The 23,784-nt window shown below is 38.1% G+C and overlaps 1 protein-coding gene across 1 annotated transcript in view; it reads right to left on the bottom strand.

Moving 5' to 3' along the window:
* Nucleotides 1-23,784, bottom strand: part of LOC145998328 (uncharacterized) — a 103,514-nt gene that overhangs the window by 13,984 nt on the left and 65,746 nt on the right. The window contains exons 18-20 of the mRNA XM_083134733.1: nucleotides 17,539-17,663; nucleotides 16,153-16,300; nucleotides 5,033-5,122 (exon numbers count right to left, since the gene is read on the bottom strand). Of these exons, the coding sequence (XP_082990859.1) occupies nucleotides 5,033-5,122; nucleotides 16,153-16,300; nucleotides 17,539-17,663 (363 nt within the window). The remainder of the gene's footprint in view (nucleotides 1-5,032; nucleotides 5,123-16,152; nucleotides 16,301-17,538; nucleotides 17,664-23,784) is intronic.

Raw genomic sequence — 23,784 nt, 5'->3', positions numbered from 1 at the left:
CACAAACATATTTGTTGCACATTGAACAAATGTCACTTTTTTCATTGCACAATGCCACCTGGCATTGGCGCCTCTTTCTGGAAACAGAGCCACTTACATTCCGTGCATGTGATATTGATGTTGACAATATTTTATTGGGCTTTGCATTCAAATGTCCTCTCAGTTCCTCAGCTAATTCTATGAAAAAGTTATGTCTCGTAACGTTCCTCCCCGTGACTGTGTTGTAAACTACCCATGCATTTATTGCTGCCAGATCTAAGATATTGTAAAACACATGTACCGGCCATCTACGTGATGAAGCACGGACTGAATATTTGCGTGCCATTTGATCAACATCAACACCGCATTTAGTTTTGTTGTAATACTTGATTGTTTCTAGGAGTTTTTTCTGGCTTTGCAAATCTACTTCTACATCTGAATGCACGGAGCTTAGGAGTAGAACATTTTTGTTTGGTTTAGCTTGGTATGCACACAATGTAATGTCCCCCTTTTTTAGCAAAGATATTTTATACACTTGTGTTCTAATGTTCACAATTTCATTAGGAATCTCCTTTCTATTTTTCTTCATAATGTCAATTAGGCTCATCTTCATCTCCTTTAGCTTCTGAGCGAGTTTTAGCGATGTGAAATAATTGTCATTAGTTACATTTCTACCCGCATTTAGATAAGGTGAAGTAATTCTCAATACAACATTTTCAGGTACAGTAACATTATCATTCCTTGATTCATTTTCCCAAGGTATGGGAAATCCAAAATTTTATACCAAATTTGTCTGGTTTGTTTGGCATGTACTGTGTAAATCTACACCTCGCTTTCGAAGGAAACAATTGTTCGTCAGCTGTCAGATATACCCCTGGAGTGTAGCAATTCCTACAATTCGCTATAAATTTGTCCCAAATTTCAGAGCACAGTGCAAATTTATCAGTTTGTAATCTTTCAGTGGATGATTTTGAATCGAATCTAAGATATTTCATTATTTCGATGAATCTGTTTCTTGATATTGTTTGTTGAAAGAAAGGTGGCCCCCAAAGTAGTTTTCCATAAAAAAAATCGTAGTCTATAGAACTGCACCCATACACTCCTCTAGCATATAAAATAGCCAGGAAAGCGTCAAGTTCTTGTAATAACTAGAGCCTGGAAGTTTGGCAAAATGCCTCTTTTTATCTACTGCATATATTGATAAAATTTTTCCGGATATATGTTTTTTATGTTGTTTCGAATGTTTTAGAAACCTTTTCATTTTGCCTATTTTGCCTATTTGGGACCCCATTGCCTATTTTTAATTATAATGCCTTTTTTTTCCCTTTTTCAATGAAATTTGAACATTTTTTTAAAAAAAATGTGTAAATAAATTATTTTTCTCCCAAAAAACGTTGTTGGCATTTATTTTTCTTCCGTTTATTACGTGAATAATTTTCGCCTTATTTAACTAATATTGAACTCACGTATGTTTCAACATTGCTGAAGGAGAAAAGTGTGTTTAAAAAAAATAGTATTTCATGCTGAGTTAAGATATTGCCTCTCCGTTAACATGTCCTTGTGAATGATTGACTGCTGAAAACCTGTTGCAGAACACCTGCACAATTACGTCATCATGTCCAGCGTCCATGTCAGGAGGTTATTGACAAGAAACAGCACTAATGCCCAAGGGCCTGTGCATGGATTCCAAAATCAAGTTCTCTATCTTTAGTTTAGTTCTGCACTTTGGAAGGAAAGGATCGTGTAGTTGTCATCATGCCGAAATTTAGTGTACTATTAAGTGGTAAGTTACATGGTTACGTGCATGAATTTGGTGAAAGCACATTTTTGACAGATGGTACTATTCTTCTCTGCAAGATATGCGAAAAAACATTCAACCATGAGAAAAAATACTTTATATCTCAGCATGTGTCAACAGCAAAACATAAATCTGCAGTTGCCAAAAAGGTTGGACAGAAGAAGATATCCCTAATTTCAACAGTGGGCACTTCATCCAACAGGCAATCTCAGTTTTCTCTTGAACTGTGCAAAGCTTTCATGGAAGCAGGGATACCTTTCTGGAAAGTGGAAAACAAGTCACTGAGGAAATTCCTGGAGAATACACTAAGGAAACGGTGACGTCGGAATCTACGCTGCGGAAAACATATTTAAGCATCTGCTATGAAGAAGCTCTGCAAAGAATTCGTGCTGAAGTTGGTGGAAAGGTTTGGATTTAAACAGATGAAAGTAATGACGCTATGGGATGCTGAATAGCCAACGTCATCATATGAACTATGGAACCAACATGCGGAGAATCCTCGTCATTTCTTCTCACGTCAGAACAACTAGAGAGAGCCAATGGTTCGTCAATAGCTCAGTTATTCTCAAATTCCCTACTTCTGCTCTGGCCAGATGGTGCACATCATGATGACATGTTACTTTTTATCAGTGATGCAGCTCCCTATATAAAGAAGGCTGCCATAGCATTGAAAATTCTCTTCCCGAACATGCTTCATATCACATGTGTAGCCCACGCAATGCACAAAATCGCCGAAAAAGTTAGAGTGTTGCATCCAGAAGTGGACAGGTTGATTTCGAACACAAAGAAGATATTTCTGAAATCTCCCTCTCGAACCCGAACATTTCAGGAAGTTGCACCTGAGCTTAGTTTACCTCTGCAACCAGTCTTGACGAGATGGGGAACCTGGATATCAGCTAACAACCTTGAAAAAATCAGTGAGGTGATCGATGCTCTTCCAGAAAATAAAGCGGCTTCAATTCGTGAAGTGAAAAAACTCCTGTGCTATTCAGAACTGAAGAATGAACTGTCGTTTATTTTTGCACATTATGGTGCATTGCCAGAGACAATTACAAAGCTAGAAAAGAGAGGTGAGACTCTTGTAGCATCTATGAAAATCTTCGAGGAATCTATGCAGCAGATGATGGAAGTGTCAGGAGAAAAGGGGTCAGCTGTTGTGGAAAAGTGCAAATGGGTAGTGAGTGCAAATGATGACTTGAAACAATTGAAAACAATTTGTGATATTCTAAAAGGTGAAAATGCTGTTATCGAAATGAGTCCAGCTACATTTGCTTGTTTTATGTATGCTTCATTAACATTTTGCCAGAAATTATAGATAAAAGTAAGTGACTTTCAAATGTGCCTTTTTCAGTTTATTTTGCCTTTTTTCCCATTTTTAGTGCCTATTTTCCACATTATAAATGCCTTTTTGCCTGCCTATTTTAACAAAAATAAATGCCTGAACTTCCGGGCTCTAGTAATAACAAACGCCAGTTGGGTTGCTGGTTTCGAGCTGCTTCTTCTTCCGTACACTTCTGTATGTGTCGAAGCATGGAATCGTCTACAGTAAGATCTGGGTCCTCGACATTGGATTCATTTTCACTGATCTCCTGTAATACTTTCAAATATTCCTCTGGACTGAGGAAACATGTCTAGAAAACATGCTTACAAACTGCAGTGTTCAAACGAAACTGAGTCTTCACTTTCTCTATCTTATCAGCTTCGACAATACGCAAACATATATGGGAGAGTCCAAAAGAGGAAGGAAGAATAGGGGTGGAAACTGTAAGTGCAACGTTCCAACCGAGAAGTGGTTTTCCATTGAAATACATTAGCGGTCAAAATGACCGGCAACGGTGCTTCTAGGTAGAAACACAAATATTTCCATTAGTATTATTTTTTTTGTAAGTAACGCATAGCAGTAATAATGTACTGCAAATTTTAGGAAAATCACAAAATTTCAATGCACGAAGAAATTTTTTTCTGTACAAAGGAGAAATTGAAATTTGAAAAATGGTCAAAATGACCGGCTTGGCACTTCTAGTGTTAACATATCTCCCCTGAAGAGCTCTATGGAGTCAGCTTGATGTATCTCCATTTCTTCTCTTTAGTCGTAGAGTCATTGCATCTCCAATTTACTGACTTTTTTTAGTCATACATATTCGAAAGAACACAAAATTTTCTCTCCCCTGTAAATTTCATAAATTGGGAGTTACATCAATCTGCTTTTCACATGATGAATTAATGCAACTAGTTAACTATAATAGTGTTCCCTTTAGAAAAATGAAAGAAAATGTCCATTTAGACATTTACTGAGAAAACCAGGATGTATGAATTACATGTTTGGATTTGTAAAAATAATCACAAATTTACACTAAGTTTCAGACTAGTTGTAGAAACATCAGATTTTTGTATCTAAAGATATCTGTTTGGCGATTATGCGGAGATAGGTAATTTACTCTGATAAGCTTACTTTTAATTTTTCTGTACAAATTTTCTTCGCGATTGACTTTGCCAGCCATCTGGTGGCTTCATCAGGCATGTACTGTCTTGCTGGAAGCAAGTATGTAGGTATGACTAAGCGCAGACTTGATGATAGGCTCAATGAGCATGATGCTGATCACAGACTCGGGAGGAGAAGAACAGGCCTTTCCTGCCACCTTATAGACAAAAACCATAACATAAACTCTGCCAAAATAGTCATGCAAGTGAAATCCATCTTGGAAAGGTTCTCAAAAGAAACCTATTCAATAGTGACCACTCTCGCTAACCTCAACACTAAATCCAGGGCCCTCCATAAAACCTGGCTTCCCGCTATCAGGCATATACCTACCCACCCAACCTGCATCCCCCCGCATGACAAGAAACCAAGCACAGGCCTTAAGTGTTCGCAAAAAAGCCCGCCTTCACATGCGAACAAACACCACTCTGCCGAAACTGAGAGCCAACACCTACAGTGCCACAACCCTGACCAGAACAGCAGAAAGTGAAAGGACTACGTTAACTAGCGCCGCCATGAGTGCAAGCGGAAGAAGAAGGCACCACATCGCCTGCAGCAAGACAGTGCATGCCTGACGAACCCACTAGACGGGTGGCAAAATTGATCGCGAAGAACATCTGCGCGGAAAAATGAAAAGTAAGCTTATCAGAGTAAATCAGATTTTTATGAAGAAACAGAACAAAATTTTAAATTAAAAACATTATATATGTGTATGTTAATTTTTATGTATTCTGATATTGTGTTTTAGTTACCAAAGAAATCTTCCAATGACATACCATGCTTTGTTTTTGTTCTTCCTTTTGAAGAACATTCCTTGTCTGCTCATCATTGAATTTTACAACAGCAGCTAACACTTTTGCTAAGACCTGAAACAGAACATATCAATTTGTAAATAAGACTGGCTGATCAAACATGGTAAACTAACATTCTACTCATGAATAAGACATTTAGAAACATATAACGGTTGTCAATTTAAATGTTTTTAAGGGATCATGGCTAAACTTGCTTATACCATGAGGATATGCAGTACTGTTTACACACATTTGTGTTTGCATGATATACCAAATGCTTGAAAAGTACTTTTTGTGAGAGAATTTTATCTATATGAAGTGAAGCCAACTGAATTTTTTAATTATGTACACGTTACAAAGGATAAACATAAGATTTTCAAATTCTTCTCCCTCCAAAATTTCTTAAGGTCTTGTATCTAGTTTCATGAAGAGATGTAACTACAATGGAACCTTGATTTTATGTTTTTCATGGGGATGAGTTTAAAAAACTTAAACTTAAAATGTGGGAAAATTTACAATCGGGGAAAATTTTATAACATTTTTCTATGTTGAAACCATCAAGATTGAATGTGGGAAAATGTGAAATCCAGGAATGTAAAATTGAGGTTCAACTGAATTCTAATTAGTCTGAAATAATCATTTTCTGCATCAACATGTTAGCATAACAGTTACACAGTGGATATTTTACATTTTCTCACTAAATATTTTACTTTCTGATCCCAATAGAGTGAAACATGATAAATTTCCCGGATTGTACATTCTAACATCATTTATAAGTCAGAATCAAACAACTGAAAGTATCATTATCTGCTCTATCACTATTCTTTGTTTTAAAAGAGTTAGTTACCAAATATTTTGCTTTGAACAACAATGTCAAATAACAAGATATGAGATGTTTGACTTTTGCCAGATAGCAACAGTAGGAACTTGGCACCACCAAAAGAATAATAATGTATTGATTAAATATGAGGTGCATTAAACAACAACAACAAAAAAAAAAGTGCCAATTTTGTATAAGAACCGACTCGCAACAGTGATCAAATTGCGCATGCACAGTAACAACACTTGGTCCATTGGCGATCCAGCAACCAAAGTTTCGCTAGTCAGCTGTTCGTTATCATGTGTTAGAGCATGTTAAAATGGCTGGGCGCATACACAATCCCACCAGGTGCGTTGTCCATTCTGTGATTCAGTTTCTTCACGTCAACAGTCAAAATGATGCTGAAATTCACTGAGAATTGTGTGAAGTGTATGGTGCTTTTGGTGGATTTCGTGGAACTGGGGAGAACAATCACATCACAAGTGTACTGTGAAACACTATACGATCAGACCTGCCATACAAAACCAACGATATGGAATGCTGTGTTCAGGAATTGTGATTCTCCATGACAACGCCAGACCATGCACTGCTGTCCTCACTGTCCAGACGATTCAGAAGTTCGGATGGGAACTTTTGATCACCCCTGTACAGTCCGGACCTTGCACCAAGTGACTTTCACCTCTTCCTGTACCTAAAAAAGTGGCTTTCATCTCAACGATTTGAAGAAACTAATGTGTTGAAAATGGCAGTGTTGAATTGGCTGAACTCCCAGTGGCAAACTTTTATGTAGAGGGTATAAAAAAGCTTGTGCCACGGTACAGAAAGTGCTTGGAAAATAATGGTGACTATGTTGAAACATGAAGTGGATATGTACATATTTGTAACAACTAATACTTTTTTATAAGCATAAAATCAAAATTTGTTATTTACTTACATACAGTGAGTATATACTTGTCAAAGACAATGTTTTGGTGGCAACTGCCTAATTCTTCAGGTCAAAAAGTCGGCTTTACGGAAGGGGGCAGTTGCCACCGAAATGTTGTCTTTGACAAGTATATACTCACTGTACGTAAGTAAATAACAAATTTTGATTTTATGCTTATATGCTTCAGGTCAAAAAGTCTGCTTTACGGAAGGGGGCAGTTGCCACCGAAACATTGTCTTTGACAAGTATATACTCACTGTATGTAAGTAAATAACAAATTTTGATTTTATGCTTATATATGGTAGTGAGTAAGTCGCATGCTTCCAAAATATGAAAACTTACTTTTTTGTTTGCTATAAAATATCGGCCCTTTTTCTAAAAAAAATGTACCTCTTAATATGTTTACCACATTTTAAACAAGATTTGTAATTCATCAAATAAATTGAATATACAGTGCTGGACAATTCAGGGTGGCTACAAACAAGCAGAAATGAAATTCCTGACTTTTCCAGGTTTTCCAGGACAAAATTTACATTTTTCCCTGACAATTACAAACTAAACGAAATCGAAGTTTTTGCAAATAGAAATAATAAACTCACACAGATCCACGTATGGTTTTGTTAAGTACCAATATTATCTTCTATGAAATTAACTTAATTTCTCTATTCTCTATGATTTGAATTCAAACTGCAAAATAGTGAATTTGGAAAATTATTACAATTCACAAGCTAGGGAACAATTACGGAATTTTTCATACGCAGTAAGTTTAAAATAAAATACTTGATTATTTTTAAAGTTACGACTAAATGAGATAAGAGTGAAGAGCGATTGATTAAGAAATACAATTTGTAATTTATCAGACTCCTTAGCTATACATTCTCCGTATTATATGTAGATATTTCCACTGAGATTTGGAACCCTCTGCTTGCAAGAACCATGCGTGCGGACTCATTTTTCAATGCACAAAGCTACTTCTGTCTTCTCTGTAAAGCAAACAACTTAACTCTTGCATATAAGTGAAACAATTGAATCGAACAAAATAAAGTGTCATATTTCCTTACATTATCAATGGGATTTCTGCTTCAGTACAATATATCCAAGTGAAGTACTGTGAAACACACAATATGCAGTTATACCATTAATACTGACGAAAAGGGTATGTAGGTATTAGAAATTGAACGCAAGGAATTTATAGAATTGCATTGTATAGGTACCTGATTTAGCTAACCACACATTAAAACAGGAACACTCTAATAAAAAGGGTTCTGAAAGTTCATATACGAGGGGCATCCTGAAAAAAACTCCTCCAAAGGTGCCTATACGCAGCACTAGTGGTCGGAGAGCTACACACACACATGCAGGCAGGAAGAAGTGGCATGTAGCTGTAATCTGGTACAGTTGCAATGCAGCCGCTTTAGGACAGTTCTAGGTTAAAGATTGCAGCTCTCATACAGTCTCCCACTGACTGCGATGTAGCCTACGTGTAGTAATTAGAGTTTTGTCCCCTCAGAATTTGGCACAGAGCCACCAGCAATCGTGTCAGGTGTGCAGACCGGAAGTCGTGAGTGATAGTAAGGTCAGACGATGGTGCAGACAATTCACGGAAGGCCAATCGAATGTGTACAACCCCATACAGCTGAGTACCCACGGGTACTTTGCATCACTTCGGGCGAGAGATCTTGGACAACTCCCTGTACAGCCCTAGCCTTGAATGTACCAACTTTCATCTCTTTGTTTAACTGAAGAGGTTTCTGGCAGGGCAAGGATTTGACAGCTACACTGCGGTAGAGATAGTTCCAGTCTTTGCTGTCAGACACATATAACATGGGCATACAAAATTTAGTGCCATGCTACGACAAATGCCAGAACACCAGTGGTGATTATGCTGAAAATTAGGTTAGGACTCACTGTTACTAATGTAATAAATTACAACTGATATTCTTGTTTTATTTATGCCTAATCGGTAGGGAACTTGATATTTTGTTATTTTTTTTAAAATTGGTGAATTTTCTTATTTTTTTAATTTTTTACTACAAGGTGTTATTTTCCCCAAAATTCAAATTTTCATTTTAGCCCATTTTCTGGCAAATATCTGAAATTATACCTTCATGGTGTTTTTAAACTACTGTTTCAAAGTAAGTCAAATGGCTTACGCCTCTTCGTGAGAGTTTGATATCTTGAAAGTTATTTCGGGAAAGTTATTTTTCATACCCCCTTTTTAATTTTAAGGTAAGGATTTTAGATAATGGAATTTTCCCCATATATACTGAACGGTGCATAATGACCATAAGTGGCGACGCACCCAAAAAATTAAAATCAATCAATCTCACGTGACAGATACAGATATATTATGGCACCAAAAATTGGCATTATCTTTTTTTGACTTGTTAAGTCTAAAAAATTGTGGGAAATACATGATTTAATGTGGCTGTCGGAATTATTCCATGTACGTATAACTCTATAGTTTACTCTTGAGTAAAATGTTGGAAACCTTGCATGTTCTATGTACACAAACATGGTCTAGAAAAGACAAGAATGTTGAATTTAATTGAATTTTTCGTTGATTTAGCACATTTCTTTAAAAAAAATCGCTAAAAATGCCAACAATTCGCATTTTATGCCAAATTAATATTATTTCCAACGAGCGAAAAATGTGTCCAGACATCATCACTGCACATTCCTAAACATAATTTCGCAGCAATTACCATTTTTCGAAAAAAATCAATGTCCCTACTAATTGGAAATTACTTTCTGGCCACCCCTCGTATAAATCAGTAGATGGAAAGTGAAAATTTAGCAGGGCTGGCAGAGAAAAGTCAATTCTTGAAGCAAGTGATTTGTTTTTATGATTGAATGATTCGAGTAAATATGATATTAAAATATTTACGTATCTATTATTAGTATTTTATTTCATAATATTGGACATTAACCTTACTCAGTGAGAGATTAATGACCATTTCTCATGAGTTTAAACAGACAGGAATTTACAGTGTTGCAGTAAATTTGAGGTTGGGAGCATGCACTTGCCAATTTTTATAACGTTCACTAATGCAGATTTATGTTTCACTTTTTCGTGATAGTATTCAATATATATTCCATTTGGTTGGATTCTTCTTGATATCTAAGAATAGTGGAATGTTATTGTAAACGTATGTTAACTTGTGCGAAACCAGTAATACGTCAGGATGATGAAAGAAAACCTTCGTAAGCACTGCTACATTTAATAAGGTGAAGTGAGCCAGAAGAGTAATAAACTTCCAGCAGCATATTTGCAGTCTATAGCTCTTCTTGTTTAAGCATTCGATTTTTGTTGGATGTTGCAGTCCATGCAATTTCTGTCGCATGTTGTAGTGAGATACTTTGTCGGGTGGCGATATTCGAGTAAAATCGTATGTATCAATGGAACCTATTTGTTTCCATGTTCCTTCCGTTTGCCCAACAAAATGCCTTACTACGACGTCCGACAACTATCGGACGGCGCCACCCGCTCTTATCCCCTCCATCTGTTGACAAGTCCCCTTACTACTCCCATATGGACAAGAAAAAAAATGATAATTCAATTCATTTTCCACGTAATATTTAGAGGCTTAACATTTACTCCCCCGATGATACCATATGGTACTAGGGACGTTCAATATATAAGTTTCCCTGTGCTATAAAATATTGTATAAAGCAATGCCATTAAAAAGAAGCACATGGTTGACAAGAGCCATCCTTCGTCTACAAGGAACAACAATCAATTCGCTATCAGACGTGAAGGCGCATGCGCTCAAGGGCAAAAAGTAAATGCTTGTTCGGAAAACGCGGGCTCGCGTCATAAGGAGTTCAGAAGCATGGATGCTAAGAGCGTTCTGCTTATTGACTTTTTGGAACGAGGAAGAATAATTAATGCTGACCGTTATTGTCAACCATTGGATAAACTGAAAAACGCAATTCCGACACAAGCGACCAGGTCTCCTGTAAGCTGGTGTCATTCTTCTTGACGATAACGCTCTACCCCACTCAGCAGTGCAAACACAACACAAAATTGAAGAATTGAGGTGGGAACGGCTGCCCCGATTTAGCGCCGAGTGATTTCCATCTTTTTCCGGTGTTAAAGTCTGAATGGCAAGGTTACCGTTTCGAAAGAGATGAAGAAGTTAAGCGGAATGTGAGAATAGTGCTCAATAGCCAGAGCCCTGATTTTCTTGCAAAGGGTATGGACAAATTGGTGCAACGGTGGGACAAATGCCTGAATCTCTATGGGGATTATGTGGAGGAGTGAGGAAGGATCCTCCTACACATGTATGTATGTATAGTTTTCTCATGTATCTTAAAAATATTTTTTTTTACAGCATAGGGAAACTTATATATTGAACGACCCACGTATCATGGTGCTGATTACGAAATGAATGTGCTTTTTGGACCTTCATACTCTTATGTTTGGGTGGAAACTCTGACACAGGTCTGGAGCAAGCCTGGGAAATTCATATTGATGACCAACCTCCCCCTTCTCTGCAACATATCCATGCCACATTTCCGAACAGAGTTTCACATTTTGGCTCATTATTCAACTTGTATGGCACCCAGGAACATGAAACATGTTTCAATCTCTTTGGAAACGTCAATTCTTTGAAGAGAATACTAAGATTTGCGCTTTCTTCCCAAAATAGCGGCAGAAGAGGGGGCAAACTCCAGATTTTTTCTTTTTTCATCGAAATTCGGTGGTCGCGCCCCCAAACCCCCCTTCCTCGGTTCGGCATTCTGAATTATACATGGTTGCATGCTATGATGATTTAGCTGCAAAACAAAACTTATCCAAAGTAGATTGCTCCTATAGTGCCCGAGTTATAACAATTTTACTCCAAAAATGCAAATTACCTATTTTTTGTAAAAAAAAATTATTAAAAAATCACATTTTGGCTTATTATTCATCTTGTATGGCACCCAAGAACATGAAACATGTTACGTTCTCTTCAGAAATGTCCATTCTTTGAAAATAACACTTAAGTTCGCGCCTTCTTCCCAAATAGCAAGGAAGAGGGGGCAAACTCCAGATTCTTATGGTTTCTTCATTGAAATAAGGGGGCTGCGCCCCAAACCCCCTTTCCTCGGTTCAGCGTTCTAAATTGTACACGGTTGCATGCTCTGATGTTTTAGCTGCAAATTAAAACTTATCCGAAGTAGACTGCTCGCATAGTGCATGAGTTATAACAATTTTCTGAGCAATATGCAAATTACCTATTTTTAGTAAAAAAAAAACAGTGTTTCACATTTTGGCTTATGGCACCCAAGAACATGAAACATGTTTCATTCTCTTTGGAAACGTCCATTCTTTGAAGAGAATACTAAGGTTTGCGCCTTATCCCCAAAATAGCAGGAGAAGAGGGGGCAAACTACAGATTTTTTTGTTTTTTTCATTGAAATTCGGGGGTCGGGGTCCTCCAAACCCCCTTCCTCGGTCAGGCATTCTGAATTGTACACGGTTGTATGCTGGGATGTTTTATCTGAAAAACAAAACTTATCTGAAGTAGATTGCTCCCATAGTGGCCGAGTTATAACAATTTACCTCTAAAAATTCAAATTACATATTTTTCGAAAAAAAATCACATTCTGGCTTATTATTCAACTTGTATGGCACCCAAGAACATGAAACATGTTTCATTCTCTTAAGAAATGTCCATTCTTTGAAAAGAATACTAAAGTTCGCGCCTTCTTCCCAAAATAGTGGGAGAAGAGGGGGCAAACTTCAGGTTTTTTGTTTTTTCTATTGAAATTCGGGGGTCGCGCCTCCCAAACCCCCTTCCTCGGTCCGGCGTTCTGAATTGTACACGGTTGCATGCGCTGATGTTTCAGCTGCAAATTAAAACTTATCCGAAGTAGATTGCTCCCACAGTCCCAGAGTTATAACAATCTTCTGTTCCCGTGCAGAGTTCCATAACGATATCTTTAAATTAAAAAAAAAAAAGTCAATGAAGACGAAATTCCCTGACATTTCCCTGACTATTTTTGACACCTCAAATTCCCTGACTTTTCCCGGTTTTCCAGGTTTTCCAGGTCTGTCGCCACCCTGCAATTGCTAGGGAACAACGGAAGTTCTGCAAATATCTCTGCGCAGTGGCTGTGTAGCTGCATAACGCTACAAGTAGAGGGCACAAGGCAGTAGTCTGTACCTGTGGAAGAAACAACAGTGCTATCAGAGCCCACGTTGCTGAGAAACTCAGCCGGTCAGTCTGTTGGCACAAACCGAGGGAGACAGCTGAATGCGGTATCAAGCAAAAAAGTTAAATTTTGAGGTCACAGAGAAATACTGTCACGTAAAGTGAAGCTGCTGTAGAAGGATGGCTAATAGATGTCAATTGGGTGATTATGATCATTCAAGGGCAGTTGGTAGGCTTTATGCAGGTCAAAGTGTCACCAAAGTTGCGCTCGTGATGGGAGTATCCAAAATTGTGATTTCCGAACTGAAGAAAGCCACTGTAACCAGAGAAACAGCCGTGTGTGTGCATGGTGGATGTCGAGGAAGGAGTGCAACAGTCTGAGAGGAACAGTACATAGCGCAATTGGCAAGAAGGAATTGAACAGCAACTCCTGCACAGATTGATGTGGATCTTGCAAGTACTTCAGGCACCCACGTATCCCCTAAAACCATTTCACGATGACTGCATAGTGTCAGCTTATATGCTCAGAAGCCAGTGAAGTATGTACAATTATCTCCCACCCACTGCTGTGCCAGATTGCAGTGGTGTATGAAACATTGTGAGTGAAGTCATAGGAAGTGGTCCAAGGTGTTGTTCTCAGTGTTCAGTGTTCAGTGGTTCAGTGTGAGACATTCTGAACACCAGCTGGTAGAGAGAGTGAGGAACCCGCTACCATCCACAGAATGGTGGTCGTGGAGTCATGGTCTGGGTGGGTACCATACATAAGGCAAAAACACCACTGCATATCTTCGCAGCAGGTTTGGTATTATTGTACCAGGTGTGTTGGTTAATAATTCTTAATTTTATCGCTGGATGGCGCTGGAAGCAAGGGTTGGTGCACAGTCTCAACTGTTACGTCGGTGTGTTGCCAGGACAGTACCCGTCAAAATGCCTTGGATGTGCAACCGAGTGAGAGTGATCGTGATATTGGGTTTGTGTGGGAAACATGTTGACCTTCAAACCAAATAAGGAGTATGTGCGGCACGTCCTGCTTTTCTTGTTCAATCAAAAGAAAAACGCGAGTGAAAGCCACCGTATCCTTGTGGAAACATACGGTGACAATGTTCTAACGCAAGACGCGTGTGTGCGTTGGTTTCGACGATTCAAAAGTGGTGATTTCGACTTGAAAGACAAAGATCGCCCGGGCCCACCGAAAAAATTCCAAGATGCCGAATTGCAAGCACTGTTGGACGAAGACGATACACAAACGCAACAACAACTGGCAGAGAAGTTAAATGTTGGTCGCCAAACCATATCTGATCGTCTTCATGCCATGGGAAAGATCCAGAAGGCAGGAAAATGGGTCCCTCATCATCTGAACGACAGACAAATGGAAAAGCGAAAAACGGTGTGTGAAGTGTTGCTTTCTCGGCATGAAAGAAAGTCTTTCTTGCATCAGATAGTGACTGAGGACAAAAAATGGATCTACTTCGAGAACCCAAAATGCAAAAAGTCATGGGTTGACCCAGGACAACCTTCAACATCGACCGCAAAACCGAATCGCTTCGGAAGGAAGACAATGCTGTGCATTTGGTGGGATCAGAAGGGTGTAGTGTATCATGAGCTTCTGAAACCAGGTGAAACAGTGAATGCCGTTCGCTACCGTCAACAACTCATCAATATCAACCATGCATTGATCGAAAAGCACCCAGATTGGGCAACAAGACATGAAAAAGTGATTTTGCAGCACGACAATGTCTCATCACACACAGCGAAAGGCGTCAGACACACCATAAATCACACACAGCGAAAGGTGTCAGACACACCATTTCTGCACTTGGCTGGGAATTCTTTCCCCACCCGTCATACTCACCAGACTTAGCCCCTTCGGATTACCACTTGTTTTCATCAATGTCTCACTCACTTTCCCAGCAACACTTCAACAATTACGAAGATGTCGAACAATGGCGTGCTGACTGGATCACCTCAAAATGTGAACGATTTTTCTGGAAGGGCATCCACAATTTGACGGACAGATGGGCACAATGTATAGCTAGCGATGGCGCATACTTTGAATAAAGCATTTGTTACCTTTCTCCCCAGATACACTTGTTTTCTTTCGGATCAATTAAGAATTATTAACTGGCACACCTGGTAATTAGGGATGGGACAGATTAATCAGTACTCTATAGGTATCCGCCAATATAGGCATATCGGTTTATCAGTAAAATTAAGGATAATTCTACCGATCTAGTTTATATCTATGGATATAAACATATAATCTCCATTCTCTACCTTTCTTTGAAAATAAATGTCTAAATATGTAGCCGGCCCCTGTGGCGGAGTGGTTAGCACATCGTGTTATGATGCCAGGGGTTCCGGGTTCGAATCCTGGCCCGGGCATGGATGTTTGTGAGTGTCCATTCATCAATTTCATCATATCATTCATCACTGATCCCCATCTTCGCAAATTAGCCAAAAATTGGCACAAAAAGCGAAGTAAAATAAAGCAAATCACCTAAATCTAAATACGCAGCTTCTTTTATATTGCAATCAACTAGTAACATAGATTTATGAATGAACCATAATTCATCATTCTTGAAGGACCATTTAAAATTTCAAGTCAGATCAGTAGAATATCGGTTATCGGTGTTGGTAAATTTTGTATTGATACTTTATCGGTATCAGCCAAAATATCTGCCCATCCCTAATTATTATTATTATTACGTGCTACTTGTTAATTCACTTTGTACTCTCTTTCACAAAGTTACCATAGATTAACACGTGGCTAAAACCTCAAAGCAGGAACCAGGATGGATGTACTAATTATACAATACCATCATATATTTTGTGCATAATTAAAAAAAAAAAAAAAAAAAAAAACCAAAATTGCTTCAATCCCTGAATATGATAGTGGTCTTAGCTTTGGAAAGATTGGAAGCATATTCGGAACTGACATGGTTCATATCCTGAGAGAATCTCTTCATTATTCGACATCAGGAAAGCTTAAAAAAGATACATGAAATTAAGTTTTTAAGAGGTTGAAATGGTGATAATGAAACTGATTCCTGTATTACATTGTTTTGACATTTGCAATAGTTTTGCTATGCTTATCTTCCCAGCAAACCCTTCGTTAAGTTCTCTTTCCATAGTATAATGTTCCATATACAATGTGCTGTGTCAGTTCCATGTAAAATTATGGGTAGATACATAGGCATGTGCTATTAAAAAATTATCTTACCACAGGCTCCTTGCCCATCATGTATTCGTAGAGAATGTTCCTAAGATATTCCAGCTCCGTCGCATCTTCTAAGCTAATTGATTCCATCACACTACTCCTTGTACTTCCACTCATTCCAAGTAAACGACGAAGTTCAGTTACTTCAGATCTGAAAAGTTCGAGTTAATATCACAACTATTTAAATTATGTAATGATACATAAGCTTGTACAGTAATTAGATTGCTGCATGTACAGATGGAGATTAAAATGTGCTTAATGATTATTAAGGCTGGAAATTACACCAAATGCTAATTTTTGTTAACATATGAACCATTTTCCTGCAATTTAAATAATTATGTAGACTGTTAAAAGAAGAAGCACAAATAATAAATCAACTAACAATTAAGCACTTAGTACCAATAGTGATTGATTATTATTATTAATTTTATTACAAATTCACTGACCGACAATATCACATGGACTGCTTATGAATAGTTTTTTATTACTTCTCACAATTATTTTAGTCCCATAATATCGCCTCAATGTTATTGCTTAAGATGTTCCAACATGATAATAATGATAAAGGAATAAAACCACAAATAAACTTCTTACTTCCGGTTATTTCATTCAAAAATACATATACATAGTCTCTCTGTTTGACACTGTGACTTTACTGCTTTTCTTACGCTGACAAATTTTAAAAGAATAGGCAAAAACTTGAAGTTATGAAAAGTTAAAATCTAACATTTGATTACTTTCATCAAGTGAATATCAAGGTAGTGTGGAATTTTATTTATACATTTTTAGCATTGCATCAATTCATCATTCATCCTCAATGCTGCAATGAACCCAAGTGACATTAAATTGGTTTATTTTACATTGCTTTTCTGCCACTTTCGACTAACTGCAAAGATAGGTTGATTTCTTGTTTTAAGTCCACTTTATGCACAGTAAGGCTAATCGGGACTGGACCTACAGTTTAAAGTGGAATCCGAACCACTGTGTGCCTCTACTGGGTATCAAATCCAGGGACTAACTGCAAAGATAAGGATTAGTGATATGATGAAATTGATGAAGGGACACACATAGCTCAAACCTGGGACCTCTAGTTGGTCGATTGATTGATTTGATTTTTCTTATTTCCCTTTTCAGACACTTTTGGCTAATCACAAAGATGAGTGATGGCACGATGAATGGACATTCACAAAGAATACACAAGCACACGGCAGGCTCTGAACCTGGGATCCCTGCTCCATAGCATGCTGTGCTAACCACTCCACCACAGAGGTGAGCCCGGGATCTCTAGCGTCATAACATGCTGTGCTGCGCTCCTCTGCCAAGGAAGACGGCTAACCCAAGAGGCAGAAAGGTAATGTAAAATAACTAAAATACAACAATGTGTTTTACCTATGCCTCTTCTTAAGTTCTTTCATTTCCAAGGCCTGGGTTACCAACTGGCGATGAAGTAGTTCTATGCTACCTGTCCCACTTTCCACAGCTGCGACTGCCAATTGACTCGTGCACTCCAACTCCTAGGAATCGCAAGAAACAAAAATGTGACTTCAAATTGTCTTGCTGTGTACATATTTGCTTAAAATGACATTTTGAAAATTTAGACCAAATCTGAATTTATAACATGCACTGGAAATTCATCATACTTAGGCTGAATTGTATTTTGTGAAAATGCATATGTAGAGAGAAGAGAACACTCACCTCAAGTGCCATAAATTGAAACATGCACATTCATCAGGGCCATTCTTTCTCCACGGTCCACTTTATGTACTCTTTGTAAACTCTTTGCCATTGTCCACATTATCACAGAATAGTGGGTTGAACAATACAGCATAGATTCTTTTTACATTCCTTCTGCAGCCATTTTCACATGGATGTAGGCAGTGGCAACATATATTAGGCTATCTCAGTAAAAAAGTGAAAACTAGATAAATATAAGGGCCATTCAACATCCGAGACATTTGCGAATAAAAAAAGTGGTAAATAGCTGGAGAAGGATAAAACTAACAGAGGATGTACCTTCATTCTTCGTGATTATTGCACTTTCACTTTGTAATTGGGAATGCATAGTAGTGTTATCAAAAATAGCAAGTGGCGTGTGTGTAGCTGTGGAGCAGCAGTGTATGATCAAATTCCTTGTGAAGGAGAACCTGAAGCCTGCTGAAACTTTAGGAAGATTGTAAACTCAGTATGGTGAACAAACCATGTCACGGGCAAGAGTGTACAAATGATGTCAACAGTTTAGCAAAGAATGCTGGTTGCTGACGAATGAACCGTATGGACACAGTTGTCCGACTGGGACATGCAAGCTTGTTCTTTATGTGGATAACTTTGGGAAAGGGTGACGATTAATGCCCAGTATTCCTGCACATTGATGAAGGGTGCTGTGATATCATTTTCAAGAAAAGACCAGGGATGTTATCTGCAAATGTTATTCTTCACCATGACAATACAAGGCCCCAGATGGTCAACTCTCCAAAAGGTTTGCTCCATGTTCTTACACTCCGGACTTAGCCCTCGTGATTATCAGATTTGTTTGAGCCACTTAAAGAGCATATCAGAGGAAAGAAATTGAAGACAGATGAAGCAATGACAAAAGATGTCCTGCAGCGCCTACGACATTTGTCAACTTCCTTCTACGCCAAAGGACTCGGGGAACTGAGACAAAGATGGCAGCAGTGCCTGGATGCTCAGGGGATTCCTTTGAAAAACTCACACAGTTTGGTGCTTCTAGGACTTTCCAATTTTCCCCTAGAAATAAAAGTCTCTGTCAACCTTGAACGGCCGTTGTAAATGCCTTTTTTGAAGCCCAAATATGCTTTTCTTGCATGGTATTTTGAGGTTTATTAAATGTGATGCTCTTGTCCTCCAACTCATTCTTTCACCTGTCATCACTGGATGAAAGTTTTAGTTTATTGACCTATCACATTCACACCCTGATACATTAAAACTTGAGCCACTACGGTTGGCTGTAATGTGGGTCACTGGTATTTGTATAATTCTGTATAAATAGCCATTCTTGTATGATGATGCTTTTTTCTTGACTGCTGAAGTTAAAACTGCCCCTCTGCATTGCACCATGTCATGAAAGCACACAGAGGATGCAATAATGAATATGGTGTGATCAGCAACATGCTCTAACCAATTTTACACCTCACCAGGTACATCAGTGGCTGGAAGAATCCCACAGACACGTACACAGGCATGTTATTGAAATATCAATGTTGTTGTTTGTTTTTGATGGTGGCATCCTCTAATATTTTTCAATACCAGGGAGATAATAACAGGTAGGTAGGGGTGAAGGGGGAGAACAAGGTTAATAATTATTAGAGCCCGGATTTCCATGCACAAACAAACAGCAAAATATGCATGCAAATATGCACGAAAAATATCAAAAATATGCACTAAGATATGCATGAACAATTATTTCTTTTCCAAACATCTTACCTTAATGACCTCTGTTGCAATGAACTATGAACGTCTTCCTTAGGTTTTCTTCTGTAAACCCTCTGCGTTTATCAGTGAGAAACGTTTTGTAGATCGAGAAGTTCCTTTCTACATCAGCAGAAGTCACTGGTGCATGTGAGAAACACCAAACTTCCTCCTGTGTTAGGTCCTCTTCCAAGTGCACATTCACCATTCAGTACATTTGCAATGTCACAGATTGTTCTGTACCCGGGATTTTTGTCTAATACTTGGCGAAGTTTTTCAGACGCTATTTTGGCGACACCGTGAGTTTCATTGGACAAAGTTTGCGATACTTCGCCCAACAAGGAGAGTGAATGCTGCAAAGGATTATTACGGGACTCTAACTGTGTAATAATTGCAGGTATACTCGAGAAGTGATTGTGTATATACTTAATTTCGTTCTCAATGCCACTTCTAGAGAAATATTTCTGTGACACACAAATAGCGGCTGCGTCTTCTGGCTTTAGTGAGTCTATGACCGCCTTCACTTCATTGAAATTTTCTGCATAATACGACACAGCTTCTAGCCACGAGCCCCATCGTGTTAATACCGGTTGCGGAGGTAACGGAACATTTTTCGCCAGTTCGCGAAAGAGACGTACTCGCGAGGGAGCTTTCACAAATACTTTCTTTACATTTGATACAAGTGCGTCTACTTCCGGGTATTGGTATCTGATTATTTCTGCTACGCGATGAAGACCGTGTGAAAGACAAGTCAGATGGACTAATTTAGGATACAACACTTTCAAACCAGATGCTGCTTTGACAATGTACGGTGCCGCGTCAGTAACAAACAGTAGCACATTGTCATACTGGATGTGATCTGGCCACAACAAAGTTAACGAATCGTTAAAGAATTTGGCAATTGTGGAATGATTCACTTTCTCAAACACCTCGATATTCAGTAAGTACGGTTTACCACTCGCCTTCATTGCACCAACAACAGCATTGCAAACACAACGTCCTGCCGCGTCAATAGTCTCATCGATAGACACCCATATTTTCTCGTGCTTCAACGCTTCCCGAATTTCTCCCATGACCTCATTAAAACAAACAGGCACATAGTTTTTACGTAGGGTTGATTCATCTGGCACTTTCTTTCCCGTGTACTTTTCAAGGAAACCTCGTAGATGGGCATTGCTCAGTTTCCACAAAGGAATATTAGCACTCACAAACGCAGAACACAGATCTACATAGAATGTATCACTTACTGTGCATTCAAATGTTGAATTAGTGGACGCGGTAGTAAGCAGTTGTTGTCTACTGCGCGATCTTCTTTGAAGGGCTTCCCTGTGTCTTGCTGTATTGACATGTTGAGTAACTTGAAATTTCTTCTCTGCTGAAACTCTTTTTTCGCACACCACACAGAACAAAACTGACCCATCTTCTGTAAATACACTACTTCCAAATTCTTGTACGTATTTACGCAACAATACTGCCTTACTTGATTTTTCAGGTGGCATGTTTAATACAACACAAAATAACACTTACACGTTCGTGAACTCCTTTGATACTGACAGCAGAAACCCTTTCCACATAGTTGCCAAGTCGCGAGAAAGGCTTCGCGCTAGTTGACAGTTGTAAAAGCATCAGAAGGTGCTAGATCGCTGTTGTTTAAAAAGCGCTACATAAAATGCTAAAAAAAACTTTAAAAATTATAGTGTATATTGTATATTAAATTGGTATGTTCGCCATTCGGTTATCGCCGTGCAGTCGAAAGTGAATTTACCAACAATTGTGGGCAACAAGTTCAACGCTATTATCTCTTGATAGACTATTAAATATGCTAGTATGTAGCAATAAAATTCGAAATATGCCTTATCCTGCAAAGTTTAAGAAATATGCATGCAAAACAAAATTCACTCAAAATATGCACTTATATGCGCTATCATATGCGTCTCAAAAGACTCTTTACAAGTTCGTCGGAAAGAAAAAAATATTTTCCATAAGATTTTGCATGCTACATGAAACATGCATTTTGCATAGAAATCCGGGCTCTAATAATTATAATATATCAATAATATTGCGAAAGGAGGATTATTACAAATATGTACCATGGTTTTACCTGGATAATTTGACAATATCTTAGTCTGTTAGAGTAGCTTATCTGTGATTTGCCAGTCCCTCTATCTGATGGAAATTATTAGAAAATTATTGCGCGTGTTTTTCCTATCAATCTAAGTGGTTCATTTGGTTTCGCCATCAAATTTTATGCTACATATAAGTGCTTGCCTGCATTACATTCAGGCCTACATCTACTTGTCAGTAATTGTGCCCTCTAAATACTAGTAAAATAGTAGCTACATTGGTGCTAGCACGATCTTCAATATTACTTAGATGTGAAATTAATAGTTGAATATAAGTACTGGAAAGTCATTCTTTCATGCAATATATTAATCAAGACATCTTAGTTAGCATGCTATAAAACAGTTCTATACTGGCATTTAATTTGCATCATACCATCAAGGTAGAAACAAAATACAAGTGTTGCCATACAGTGTAACTAACTTCCCACTGTACTTCTGTTGTCCAGTATACATGACTGTCCTCTTCCTCCATTTTTTGGCTTTATATTTTTGGTTCTTCAAGAATGTGGGTGTGTGGATGAAATTTCAGGGTACCTTTATTTCAAAATTTGTTTTTAATTTTTTGATAATTTTAAAATAAATGTTTTTGACAATATTTGTGAGGTATAAATGAAAGGCCTTAGTATAGTCATCCATTATCATGGTGATACATGTGTAGTTTGTGGATTTCTAAAGCAAGAAATTCAATGGCCATAATAGAGTAAATATTACATGCTTCAATTTGGTGCAGCAGAGTAACACTTAATAGCACTGGAATCGCATAAAATATCCCAATTATATTATTATCAAAAAATTCAGTCCATATTAAGTTACAAGATGAATTAGGGCTTACTCAACACTACTAACACCCAATACTTGCATTCTTACTGATATTTTTACATTTAAGCAATTAAAAAGTTTGTCAAACCATGTTTTAAGTCCAATCATTTCTAATGGACTAATGGGGACTGGATATAGAGTTTGAACTGGGTTGCAAACCATCATGCAATGTTCTTCTACAGGGAATCAAACCCAAGGCCTTTCAGATACAAGGCAACAACTTAACCATTATGTCACCCAAGCGGGCGTTCAGCAGTTAAAATTAGGGTAGCGAAAAATTATAATGTATTGCAAAGTTATGTGAAAATTGTGATTCAACTAGGGATTCATTCTGGGACTTTGACATTCTTACTAATGATGTTCCAGTGAGTTTCCTTGCAATTGAAGGAATTAATTCACACTGAACTGAACTAAACTTCACAGTGCAACAGCCTTTTCAGGTTCCAGGCCTGCTAAGCAAGTGTTTAGTTAGGTGACATATGGTCACTGCATTCAGTCCCATTGACACTATTTTTCTGGTTTTGGAGGTTGAACAAGTGATGCTTTCAAGTGACCTGATAGTTGTGCTCATGATACTGGATCAAGACTGAAATTACAGAGCTCCAATTGGGGATCAAACTCAGGACTGCTTTTACTAAAGGCACTAATCCTGTGGTTACATGGTATCTCCACACTGAACTAGTTACACAAATTAACTTATGGCACACAGTCAGTGCTTACATATTTACAGGTAATGACAAAAAAGACGTAAAGTATCACTGGCATGGTAAAAAGAATTACACAGCTTGAGGCACAGAAAGATGGCTTCAGCTTGCAGTGTGGCAAGTAAGACCCCATCAAATTGCAACTTAAGGATTACGTGTGCTTGATAATTTCTGATGCGCATGTTCAAAGCTGGTGTATACAATAACATTGAGGCTGAACCAATGCTGATGTAACATACTCTAGAAAAAAAATATATTTTGTGATTCCTTAACGGGTATTTTAAAATTCAGATGTAATTTTTTAATATTTTAAATCAAAACTTTGGTAAATTGATACTAATAAATACAGAGAACCTTAGTACTCACTTTTCCACAAATCTATTTTTCATAGTTCTATTAATTTCGGAAGGAACTGCCACCATCCTCGTTGGAACTTGTTGCACTGTTGCTTGGTGTGCTTCTATTGTTTTTAGTTCTTTGGCTGCCGCTAGGTGCGCTGTTGTCATCTGCCTGCCTGCATTCGGGTCATCTTCTATTGCCATGTGTTAACTGCTGCAGTAGGG

This window comes from Lepisma saccharinum, chromosome 14 (assembly GCF_977018435.1).
Source record: "Lepisma saccharinum chromosome 14, izLepSacc3.1, whole genome shotgun sequence".
Classification (NCBI taxonomy): domain Eukaryota; kingdom Metazoa; phylum Arthropoda; class Insecta; order Zygentoma; family Lepismatidae; genus Lepisma; species Lepisma saccharinum.
The sequence above is the reverse complement of the archived record's forward strand: the minus strand, read 5'-3'. Positions and strand labels throughout refer to the sequence as shown.